Raw genomic sequence first — 11,950 nt, 5'->3', positions numbered from 1 at the left:
GGAGAGGAGAGTTGCGAGGCAAAACGGCTGGTCACATGAGCAGAGATCTGTTTACAAACCCAAGGCAGAGCAGAGCGAGAGCAAGGGGAGGAAGGGAAAGGCAAACTGCAAGCTCTCTCTGAGCACCATTGAGGACTGAGAGAGGAAGAGGGGAAGCCTGCCATGACAAAGCCAGCTGGAGGTGGGAGAGACTAAATACGACACACGCAGACACACTCCTGCACACACACTGCCTTTGTCTCTGATTTTTTTTTTCTCAATTGAGCGAGCAGATGGTTAGAGGGAGAGTAGGATCCCCCCCCTCAAAACACTTGCATACACACATGCACTGACTGACACACAAACACACACTCAACAGCAAAATAACAAACCCAGCTACAGGACTGTTGTTGCATGGAGCTTTCTTCACTTTGTTTGGGCTTAGAGGGGAGCATATCTTTGTCTTTCCATACTGAGGAGGAATACCCACTGCAGGATCAGAGGACTGGAGGAGGAGACAACATAAGAGGAGAGGGGGATGAGACTTGTGAAAATCCTCTGTTAAAAAAGCAGCTTTGGGAGGAAGACAAAGCATAAGCTAATGCCAGATAATTACCTTCAGTGGACAAGGACTGTCATACTGAAGGGTTGCTGTCGTCGACTTTGGTGAGGGGACAACACTGCAGATCAAAGTGAAGTCTGAGAGACCCCTTCTTTTCTGGAAATGTGAGTATTATTGCTTCCCAGCAGCCTGTGTTGTTTATGACATTGTGACTGAGTGAGATTCTTATTTTCACAATAACAACTCCCTGCATAACACATGGTGTCAGGCATGTGAAAAAACAATCACTCCTTCTCAACAAGATTTCTTTGTCTCTCCTTCTCTCTCCTGCGATGACATCATTCTCACTGGAATCTAGGAGCACATGAGGTCTTCAGTCCTGGTCCAAGCCCCAGTCTAAAATCTCACAATCTTTACACCGAGTGGTTAATCCAGATTTGGGAATGCTGGGCGTCACAGGCTGCTGAGCCAACAAAACCGCACCTTCTGAGGATTTGTGGAATCTGAGCAAATCTGAAAATCTTGATGGTTGTTTTTTGAGGAAAGAACACCACCCTGGAAGAGAGCGATTCAGGTCAGGGTGTCTGACTCCAAGCTCCAAACAGATCCAGTGTCCCAAGCTCCGGCCCACGAGTTTGGCACCTTTCCAGCCTTCTCCTGACAGGGCCTGAATTTACTGCTGCCGAGCTGGGAGTCGAATTTCATGCAACCATTCCAATGGTGTAACGGTAAGTGAGACGATTTCTGTGCGTCTGCCTAATACAAGAGGTGATAGCATGTGCACTAACTTGCAGCTCATAAACTCTTAGTTGCTGTCTGCAAGCTTTTGAGCTCCTCATTATGGGTGTTCTTGTGAAATGGTAAATAAGTCAGAGTGTGGAGGAGCTGCACTCAAGGTCATGTTTGTTGGACAGTTATAACAACTGAAACTGATATTTTGTCTCTAAGTTGATTCTACATTTCTTATTTTGTTACTGTTGAACAATTCTGCGGTGCATCAGTGCTCTTGTTATCCTACCTTGGGTCTTCCCTACACTAGCCCCCCACCCCCCCACCCCACCATGGCTTGTAAATCCCCCAACCCCCAGCCATGTTAAATTATCCAACCCGTACCCCCCACAGTGTGCAAGCTGTACTCATTGATTCCCCCTAAAGAGAGACACATGGACAACCAGAGGCTGGCAAAGAGCAGTCGCTCTGCAAATTAATGGGAACACATGTGGCCTGTGGAAGTGGGGCTTCCTCTGCTATTGTTTTACCAAATGGTCCTTTAGTCCCCAGAGTTCATTCTGTTTAATAGACCCCTCCCCCTGCCACCTGCAACACACACACACAAACACAGACATGCACACATACACACAAATATATCTTTCTACCAAATAAATGCAGACAGACCCCACACCCCCACCCACCCATCCATCCCCCCCAGTGCTGTCACACACACTCACACTCCACCAGTCACCTAGATGTTGTCTGTGGAACAGATGGTGGTGTGGCAGAAGTGCCGTCTGTCCTCCATGTTTGTCTTGTTCACAGCCAATTAACGGGGAGTCCTATGAGCGCCTCAGTTGCCACCACAGTGCCAGTCACAGCTCTCAGGACACACCTGCAACCAACAAACATCAAGTATTACATCAATTCCTTGAGGAATATTTGTGTTTCATTGTGAGGAGATAAGCTGGAGCCCCACATTTGTATGGATCTGTTGACAGCTTGAATTTCAGAGCCTTGTGGCATTACAAGTCTTTGTTGGTAATGCAGATTCACATTGTGGTTAATGATCAACAATCTCCTTCTCTGCTTAGACTGCTCTACCTCTTTACTGTACAGTTTAAGTTCATTTTTACTGCTATTGAAATGGCTTACTCATTCATTGACCAAGTAAATGATTTGCACTGGTCTCAGGAGCTTAAAACCCCTCTAACCTCATGGCAGTGCTATTGTCAGTACAGATTGTAGTATGTTAAGTAAATGCAATCATTTAGACTTGCACTGTTAAGATATGATTGTCAATGCAATGCATGGGTAGCTATAATGGGAAAGTAAACGGTGAAGTTGCTTGACTGGATATTGTTGTGTCAGTTGTGCTCTACTTTTGGGAGGTAGATCCTGTTCAGGAGCCTGAGGCTGTGACACACAGAAACGTCTAAAAGTCTTTAAGGTTTTACAGTCGACATGTTGCTTCAACACAATAGAAGCCACTCATTTACATTGAACCATGTAAGACATGTTGGAGACACACTCATTAAACAAACTAAAGCAAAGTTATTGGACAGGGTATTAAATACACAAACAGGATCTAATCTGTACCTGCAAACTCTTCCCTGCAGGATGCCTGTGTGGTTTGGGTTCTCAGCGCTCTGAACACTACTGCAGCATGACGTCTGACATCTATCACCTCCCGCTCAATGTGTATGTCATTGTGCTGGGCATCGGCCTCTTTGTCTTCATGCTCAGCCTCATCTTCTGCTGCTACCTTTTCAGGTAGGTAGATGAGGTTTGGGAGCGAGATGGACTGGTTGACTGAGAAAGTTAATGCATTGGGTCAATCTGGTTGGGAACGTTTTGGCAGTTTGAAAAAACATTGCAACATAGCATGTAAAATAAATAGAATTCAAAAGTACCTTCTAATAAATATATCATTATATCATTAGATAAATTCAATTCAAGTAATTAGTTGTAACATTTTGTGTACAAGTATATCCAGTAAAATAATGCAGAGGAATACTAGTATTCATTATCTTGATACAGCATACAGTAAAGCAGAAATAATACATATTTAACACTAAAGCTGACATAGGCAACTCTGAAAGAACCAGCAAGGCCTCAGAAGTGTTTGTAGCCAAAGTGTCAAAGGTACTCCCCCAGTACTGCCTGACCTCTTGCCCAAGACCATAACAGAGCTTTTGGAAGGAGAGCCTAGTGCATTATTGTTAACTCTTACCATAACTACATTTTAACACCACTCCTCTGCTTGCTAGCTTTAGCCTGCGGAAGTATGAGCTTACACAAAATAAGTGCAAGAGCAGAATGTAAACACAAGAAATTGACCTATATAAGCTAATGCATTTACTTAAATACATGATTTATATTTCATGGTAACATTTTATATAATTTCATAATAATGAATTATTATAGATAATTGAATTGTTCAATTACAATCACATTATTTTCAGATAGCTGAATTTCTTTAAATGTGATTTAAATGAGGAATAAAGAAATCATTTTCAAAAGGTACAGGGATGAAGAGAGGGTTTTTACAGTCACCTTCTGTTTGGATTACTGTTACTGTATTTATTTGGCAGTACTTATTTTCATTAGTATCTTTTTTTCTTCTATTTTTCAGTAAATAATGTATTAATAAGTAAATATGCAGATGTTTGTTTATGGGTTGGTAGGCGTACAATTTAATATATTGTATAGCATATTTATTATGATTTATAATCATATATTTGGTTTGTTATACTGTATTTTATATGTTCATATATATAAAAAATACTGAAATATGATAAAGATCATCTAATTAATTTATTTTTATTTTGTAAGACTGAGATAATTAATTAATTAAATACATATTGAGACAGAACACATGCATAGACAGGTTTGTACTTCTTATGACAAAGAGAATTAATAATAATTATTACATAAGAAAATTATTTAATGAATTGGTTTGTTCATACGCGCAATCAGACTGAATAATGACCTACTAATGACTAACATCCCCTTCCTTTTCAGATATTTTACACAAATCATCCAAGTTTTTGATGATTTCTTTCCCATTATGCTTTTCATTGTTCATAAATATTACTCTTTTTCTATCTGTCTGTTTGTGTGAGCATTTTTCCTTTTAAATGTTGACAATAGTTTTCAAATCAAATCAAACAAATCAAAAATTAAAGCTAAAAGGAGCTACAAGCTTCTGCAGACAAAAATAAAATATGGAGGAAACATTACAAAAGATAACCTCATTGTGTAAACTTAGCCTCTTCCTGTTTATTATTTACTATCTTGGTGGTCATCTTGCATATTTACAGATACATGCTAAAGCCTCTCTTGGGGTCCCAAACTAAAAGGTTTGGAACTGCTAACTGTACTAATGTCGTCTCTCTGCCTCCCTCAGGTTGAAACAACAAGGAACGAGGGAGCAGTTCAGCTACAATGAGGTATGTCACTGCTCTATGCGTCACAGTGGATGAACATGTAACACCAGCTTCTTAGGCAGGTTATAAATACTACTATAGCATTTTACACCGTTATCATACACTCTGAAACCCAACACCCCCTTTACAGCTGACCTTCACTTTATATATGTAGCATTACACTTTGATTCAAAACTGTCCACACAGCAGGTAGCAGAGTGTGACAGTGTGATCGTGCAGGTGTGTAGAGAGTTGGTGACGTTGTTTTTAGCTTCAGGGAAGGTTGAACTCCAGCTGTCCATTTTTTTCAACCACAAAAAATGTGTATCAAACTTGAGGATATTTTTAACCGGTGCAATAAGGACATTCAATCCTTCTGAAGTGTTTTAGTTTTTTTTTTTTATAATATCAACTTTATGCCAATTCACAGTAGTGCCGACACATCATTCACATGGCTCTCTGTTCCTCTCTGTCCTGTTACTTTCTCTACTGCAGGTGGTACTGAAGGGAGCAAGCAAGAAACTCAGCCTCCTGGGAGTAAGTCTTTCTTTCTGCTAAACACTTGTCAAAACCTGGCAGCTGTACAAACCTAACATTGTACACACTGCTTCCGTGCTACAGCAGATGACCCATTAAGAGCTAGAACGATTTGGTTGGTAAACACAATCCATTTCTTATCTCAGATTTGATGAACTTGGCTCTCACCCTGAGTCATGAGAAAATCTTGTGTCTTAAATGCAGCCTTTTGAACACAGAAGGTGACTGCTAAGCTTCCATTATTGTTGCAGAACGTCAGACTCCAGAAATAACTGCTCTCATTCAAAAGGCATTATAAAAAGGTCCTGTTGATGTTCTTAGAAGGTTGTTTTTTTAAAGTTCAGTAATTTTTTCCCAAGGCAACTGCAGTTGTTAAGGGTTTTCAATTTTTCTTGTGTAAAAGAGGGTTCATACTTGTAGAAATAGATAGGATAAAAACACTACTCTATCTTAGTCTTTTAAATCAATTTACCTCTGAATTTTTCAAGTGCCAGTGAGTGTTTTGTTCTCTGGTGAGATGCAAGTAAATAGTTTAAAAGCCAGGCAAAGCAGAATAACCCTGAAGAAAGAAAACAAAATACAAATAAAAATGTCACACCTTGCTGTTACTTTTGTTCTGAAAAGTAGACTCCACTCAAATTAACCTTCAATGATTTGTGTTTTTGCAGCAAACTTGTGCCGTGTGTTTGGAAGAATTCAGGACCAGAGATGAACTTGGAGTGTGCCCTTGCTCACATGCATTTCACAAGAAGTAAGTGCTACTCAATGAAAATAATCAAGGGGAAACAATTACAAAAAACTGTTTGGAAATGCTTTGCAATTATTAAGTGTGCAATTATTAAGTGTGCTTCTGAGGTGTTACTGTGTGTATTTCTTACCTTTGGACATGAGTCGGGATAGCAGTTTCCCCTTGTGTCCCCGCAAACTAACCCAACCGCATGCTGGGTCCCAATTGACTTTATGTTGCTAGATATCTTTCTTGTAACTGAGGAGGATAAAAGTTTTGTTTCTCTTTTGATTGGGATTGGATTGGGCAAATTATTAATCCGTATTTTTATTTTACTCCTAACTGCAAATATCTTACCAGCAAAGTTGTGCAACATTCATATATACTGGTATACATTTTAGTTATTTTTTGAAAGATAATTAGGTGCACCCACAGAAGGCATAAAGCACAGACCACGCAATAGGTCCCCTGAGGTGAGGCCAAATCTTTTAGAGCTCCCCCTGCAGACTGACTGCAGTACACGTAAACAGAGGAGTCAGTACTCTCTTCTAAATCCCTTCTTAAAACATTCTTTTACCGCAGAGCCTTTCCTGATTTTATCTGAGTTTAACAGTTTTAAGAAATATATTTTTAAATAATTGTATTCCTTTAGAATTTTTTTAAGGGAATTTTATGTCTTTTAAAATATGTTTTATTTTTTTTAATCTTGCCATGTTTTATTTTGCTGCCCATGTAAAGCACTTTGTATCTTGGTTTTTGAAAAGTGCTCTATAAATACAATCATTATTACTTTTTAATATTGTTATTATACAATATAGCCCACCTCATTTCTTTTAACGAATGAAAATTGGTCAAAAAAAAAAAAAAAATACACACGACAAACTTTTTTGAAATATCCTTTATGTCACTGCAGATAGTTTTTAAGTTGAATTATATGCAATTGTTCATTTTAAGGATAAGTTTAGTTTTATTAGTTAACGGATTCGTTGAAATGAGGGGGAAATATTTTGGCTTTACTTCTTACAATGTGAGGTCCTGGAGATGTGCCAACCATATTAATGTTCTATTCAGTGGCTGCTCCTGTGAACTTGTTTCTATTAGTTAAATGTTTATATAAAAGCAATCCATCTGCATTTGTTCCAACAATTAATAAAAAAAGGAGGGAAAATAGAAGTTAAAATGAGTGATTGCTGCAGTTAGATCCAAATTCAAACTGGTGGAGTTATTCCTTTAAAACAAATGTCTGTTCTCATACTGGATCATCTTTAAGCGATAACTGGTTTTGTCCCATCAGGTGCCTCCTCAAGTGGCTGGAGATCCGCAGCGTGTGCCCAATGTGTAACAAGCCCATCCTCCGGCTCCATAATGATGCTAACCAGGGTGCCGAGGGTCCAATGGACCCAGAGGAGGTGTGAAAGAACTCAGAGAGGAAACTTCTCTGTACAGAAAACACACATTAACCACCCAAAGTACGATGAACAGTGGTCATCTCTAAGACATCTCACAGGAAATGTTGAAAATGATCCCAGGTGGCTGCCCTGCTGCTGACCTTTGAGCAATATGCCATGGTAAGAATTGGATATCGACTGAACCAAAACTATTTGGTCAGATCAGTTGAGAAGAGGGTGGATGAAGAGGACCTTCTCATAAAAATGCTCCAAGTTCTCCCATATTGCACTGTTCACCAATAAACATGACAGCAAAAAAAGGAGCCACATTAGAGAGCAGGAAATCATCGCCACTGTCACAGACGACTAGTGCAGCACTGCCAGAGACCAACAACACTTTGGGCTCTGAGCAGGACATCAGAGTACAGGATCAGTATGGATACCTCTAATATCTCAGGCCGAAACAGCCAGCACAAACCATGTCAGTCACCCTATAACCCTCGTGCCACACATGCATCTTTAGTACTGCCAATGTTGGTGAAACTCTCCAGCAGTCAGAGGTAGCCACAACCTCCAGCTGAACACAAGACCAGCAGGATAACAACCATGAAGAGTAAGAAGACAATATCATTTCCAGCTGTGACCCTTCCCTTTTAAAAAAAAAAAAAAAGAGACTGATAGAATACTAGTCTTGCCGGTATGTATTGTACGTAAACATGTCCCTATATATTGTTATTTTGTATTTGTTGCTTTTAAATAAAATGTCACATACTGTATTGTAATGGTGTTTGGATTTATTGAAAGGCTGGTAAGAATTATATCAAGTCCTCCAAAATGTGTATAGGAACCTTTCATAAATCCATTCAAAATTGCATTATAGTTAAAAACATCACATCGCTTATTTTAAGCTCACACTTTTTCTATTACAAAATATGCATATAAGTATAATGGATGAAATGTGAAATCCTGGTTTAATTTTGACATTTATAGAAGATTACAGCCCACTTGACATGGTTCACTTGACATCTCCGGTCCCCAAACCACACCAATAAAAAAAAGCTAAGTTACAAAGTAAAGAGTTGATCACTTTGTGGAGAAACCTGTGCAAGCACCTGGAACCACAACATTTTCCTTCAAAAGTTGAGGCTCAGATCCATTTCAGCACACTGCAGTCCTCACACATACATACATTCTGTATCATTGTGTGTATTCGTTCATTAGCTGGCAGCCTCTGTTCCTCTAGCTTCAACAAACTCCATGGCCTTCTCTTTTACTGCCTGGATGCTCTGCGGGGTGCCGTGCTTCTTCTCGTACTCCAGGTAGCGCTTGAAGAAGAACTTGATCTTTTTCACTGCAACACTCAGGTGAATCACTCGATCAAAGAGCGCCCTGCAGGAAACAGGAAGTTAGAAAACTCCATCATGAACTATTCTATGTAGTCATAAAACAGGTTCGATGGTTCAAACTGGGTAAAGGCTGACGAGTTGGCAATGGTGTATTTTATTCGAACACATTTTCATGAATAAAAAAGCTACAAAGAATTACATTTCTAAAAGGGCTGACAGAAAGCCAGAAACAAACCAAAGTCTTCTGCTCACCTGACATCCTTCTGTGTTCCATGTTTGACCATAAGGTCAATGAAGACAGACCAGAGGTCTGTGCGTTTAGGGTAGCTTGTAAGGACTTTGTCAAACATGGTGCGACCTTTCTCTGCATCCCCATAACGGAATTCAAGCTGAGCGAACTTTGCGATCACATCTACACCTGAAGGGAAGCATGACAATACGTTAAAGGTTAAAACCTGTGGAGACACAAAGCTTGGACAGTGAACAGAGTCAGCACTGACACTATTTGGAGGAGAATGTGTCTATTTCATTCAATAGTATGTGTGTGTGGTCCAAGATCAAAAACATGAAACAGTGTGTTGACAATGTGTGTGGGAGTGTTTGGAGAGATGTCTTACTCTCTTTGGAGGGCAGACTCTTCAGTGCCCTCTGCAGGAGAGCATTGGCAGCTTCACTCTGGCCCTGCTGGAGCAGGAAGGTACCGTAGCTCAGCCACACTGCCTTATTCTGACGGAAACGCTTCACCATCGTCTTGTACAAGCTCTCCGCCTCCTGGATTCAAACATAGCGCAGAGGATAACAAAGAGAGGCATGGAGACGTTAGCAGCAGTGAATTCAGTTTCACATTAATCCAAACAAACTGAAAGGATATCTTAACAGCTGAAAAGCTTATGTGAGTATGGTATTCAAACTCCTAGTGGATCTTACTTTGATCTTGTCAGACTTTGCGTAGATGTCTGCCAGCTGCTGATAGACGGGCATGGGCTCACAGAACTGTAGTGCCCGCTCAAACACTTTCTTCAGGCTCTCCTCTGTGCCGTACATGTTCTCCAAGTTCAATAGTGCAACCCACACATTCAGCTTCTCCTGCTCCTCTCTGGAATCAGCAAAGAACAATATTTATAAACACAAACAAAATGGTTAAAATGTAACACATACTATTGAAATGTGTTTATTTTCCTGCTGCTGTATGGTAATTTAAAATAATTATATGTAGTACCTGAAGGAGATCGTTTTAAGGGCCCTTTCAGCCACAGCACGAGCCTGCTCGATCTGAGTGGCCTGCAGGTGGTGAGCCATGTACTGGAGCCAAAGCAGGGAGCTGTTTGGTGAAGCAAGAAGCAGGCGCTCAAACGCTGCTGCATCCTGAGGTCGCAGGCTAGGATCCATCAGCTCCACCTCCCTCTGCACCAGGGCCTTCTCTGCTGCCTTCTTCTCCTGCTCCAGCTCATGGCGAGACTTCTTCTGAGGCTGGGGAGTAGAATAAGCAATGTGGGACTTGTTTGATGGTAACACATGCTCATTAACAAAGAGGCAGAAAGAAGTCATGGTCAGCTTACCTTGACGCTTCCTTCCTGGTCCTCTCCGTCACTTGAGTCACCTTCCTGCACAGCAGAGGCAGGCTTCAAGGAGCTCAGACCCACATCCCAGGAGAAACCTGCTGCCACCTGAAGTCTGGTAGGACCTGCTGAGCTCTGAGTGACCTGCTAAGAACGGAGAGGGGAAACCATTTTCAGGTTCAGGATAGTTGTAACACTGCGTTGAGTTTATCATAAAATGTAAGATACAGAACAGCAGCGTATCAGCTTACTTTCACAGAATCAGATTTGGGATTCTCTTCATCTTCTTTGTCTTCCTCTTCTCTGAAGTACACCTCCACCCCACTGTCACTGTCATCAGTCTTTCCTTTTTTGTTTTTCTTCTTCTTCTTTGGGACTTCAGCCTCGGCTTGTTTCTGGGAAACACAGACCACCATCAAGAATTTAATAAAACATAATTCCTGATCGTTACGAAAAGTGCTTCAGCGACATTCTGGCTGCAAGTAAGACTCCACAACATGAAGAGAGTTAGGATCCGTATAAAGCAGAGATCAATGCAGAATTCATTACTGTTCCACCAAAAGATAACGGATGAATGACAAGGGAAGATTATATCGATCCATGTGGAAAAGCTTTTCTCTTTATTGAGTGCTGTCCTCATCCAAGGCCTCAGCAAACTAAAGGTTGAGGGGTGGGTCATGTATGAAGGTTTTTTTACTCTAATGTAAAACAAAAGGGAAAGAAGGAAGAAAGGAAGTAAGGAAGGAAGGAAGTTCAGAGAGAAATCTGATTTTCACCTTTTCACTCTCAGACAGCGCGCGTTTGGTCTTTTTCTTTAACAAATCGTGTTTCTTCTTCTCCTCTCCGACCAAACGCAGAGGCAGACCGAGAGACTCTGGAAGGACGTCTGGCTTCCCAGTGTCCACTGGGAGCAGAGACAGGTTGACCAGCTCCTCCTCTTTGTCAATACTGTGGACAGAAATAGAAAGAGCTGCAGGCTAAAAATGACACGATGACAGTATTGCTTTGCTCTCCATCTTAGAAACTCATCAGCATTACAACTTGATCCTTCCCTTTAGTCTAAATCTAATCCTGGTGGTTTGTCTGATGTCTATTTCTCCTTTCTTCTTTGTTTTCAAACACATATGTTGATCTGTGTTTTCTGTACCTGAGGATCTTGACAGTGAGCAGTGTGTTTGGAGGCAGATGCTTGGAAAGGACCTCGTGGTTCTTGACGAAGTATGTTGTGGACTGCTGAAGTTGGGCTCTTCCTGTGATGCTCCCTGACAGTCTAGAAAAAAGAAGGGACGCAAAGGTGTCTTCATGAAACTGGATTTAACAGAAAACAGTATGTTGGTACTTTAAGAAGTTAGTAAATAACTGTTTGTCCTGATGGTAAAACAGTTAGATCCAAATATCTCAGGTACCTGATGAAGACACCTTGCTCTCCCACAGACTTGACGTAGCCTCTGATGATCTGACCTTCCTGCAGGTTGTCCAAAGACAGAACCTCCGGGTCCTTTGCTGGCTTGGCCTGCTCTGAGTTTAGCCTAAAGACAAGGAAGCAGCAAATGTGATAGTAAGACAGGCATCCTATGAAGATTAAGATACACTAACAGTCAAAAGTTTGGACACACCTTCTCATTCAATGGTTCTTATTTATTTTCATTATTCACAACATTGTAGATTAATACTGAAGACATCAAAACTATGAAATAATCTGGTTTTGCCATA

The 11,950-nt window shown here is 40.7% G+C and overlaps 2 protein-coding genes across 5 annotated transcripts in view; one reads left to right on the top strand and one right to left on the bottom strand.

Moving 5' to 3' along the window:
- The first annotated feature begins 37 nt into the window (after window positions 1-37).
- zgc:175214 (uncharacterized protein LOC557610 homolog) lies at window positions 38-8,108 on the top strand. Of its 2 annotated transcripts, XM_034688318.1 has the most exons (8): window positions 38-181; window positions 475-705; window positions 900-1,269; window positions 2,872-3,025; window positions 4,662-4,704; window positions 5,176-5,217; window positions 5,886-5,968; window positions 7,239-8,108. In XM_034688318.1, the coding sequence occupies exons 3-8, from the start codon at window positions 1,245-1,247 to the stop codon at window positions 7,357-7,359; spliced, it is 468 nt and encodes a 155-aa protein (XP_034544209.1). In that variant the 5' UTR covers window positions 38-181; window positions 475-705; window positions 900-1,244; the 3' UTR covers window positions 7,360-8,108. The 2 variants fall into 2 exon arrangements, with proteins under 2 accessions (XP_034544209.1, XP_034544208.1); XM_034688317.1 differs by having other exon boundaries at window positions 38-705.
- Window positions 8,107-11,950, bottom strand: part of pdcd11 (programmed cell death 11) — a 14,419-nt gene continuing 10,575 nt past the window's right edge. For 2 of the 3 annotated variants that reach the window (XM_034688312.1, XM_034688313.1), the window contains exons 27-36: window positions 11,644-11,766; window positions 11,385-11,507; window positions 11,014-11,185; window positions 10,489-10,632; window positions 10,238-10,384; window positions 9,898-10,148; window positions 9,606-9,774; window positions 9,296-9,449; window positions 8,931-9,096; window positions 8,107-8,721 (exon numbers count right to left, since the gene is read on the bottom strand). In XM_034688312.1, the coding sequence (XP_034544203.1) occupies window positions 8,550-8,721; window positions 8,931-9,096; window positions 9,296-9,449; window positions 9,606-9,774; window positions 9,898-10,148; window positions 10,238-10,384; window positions 10,489-10,632; window positions 11,014-11,185; window positions 11,385-11,507; window positions 11,644-11,766 (1,621 nt within the window). In that variant the 3' untranslated portion in view covers window positions 8,107-8,549. The remainder of the gene's footprint in view (window positions 8,722-8,930; window positions 9,097-9,295; window positions 9,450-9,605; window positions 9,775-9,897; window positions 10,149-10,237; window positions 10,385-10,488; window positions 10,633-11,013; window positions 11,186-11,384; window positions 11,508-11,643; window positions 11,767-11,950) is intronic. The other variant, XM_034688314.1, reaches the window with a different exon arrangement.

This window comes from Notolabrus celidotus, chromosome 7, assembly GCF_009762535.1.
Source record: "Notolabrus celidotus isolate fNotCel1 chromosome 7, fNotCel1.pri, whole genome shotgun sequence".
NCBI lineage: Eukaryota > Metazoa > Chordata > Actinopteri > Labriformes > Labridae > Notolabrus > Notolabrus celidotus.
This window is presented reverse-complemented; position numbering and strand designations above follow the sequence as displayed.

Bases quoted from the DNA above. Each gene is read 5' to 3' on its own strand.
- zgc:175214 (XM_034688318.1), top strand. From the start codon at position 1,245: ATGCAACCATTCCAATGGTGTAACG. The intron at 1,270-2,871 runs GTAAGTGAGACG...TCTTCCCTGCAG, and splicing joins ACCATTCCAATGGTGTAACG to GATGCCTGTGTGGTTTGGGT. The intron at 3,026-4,661 runs GTAGGTAGATGA...TGCCTCCCTCAG, and splicing joins TTCTGCTGCTACCTTTTCAG to GTTGAAACAACAAGGAACGA.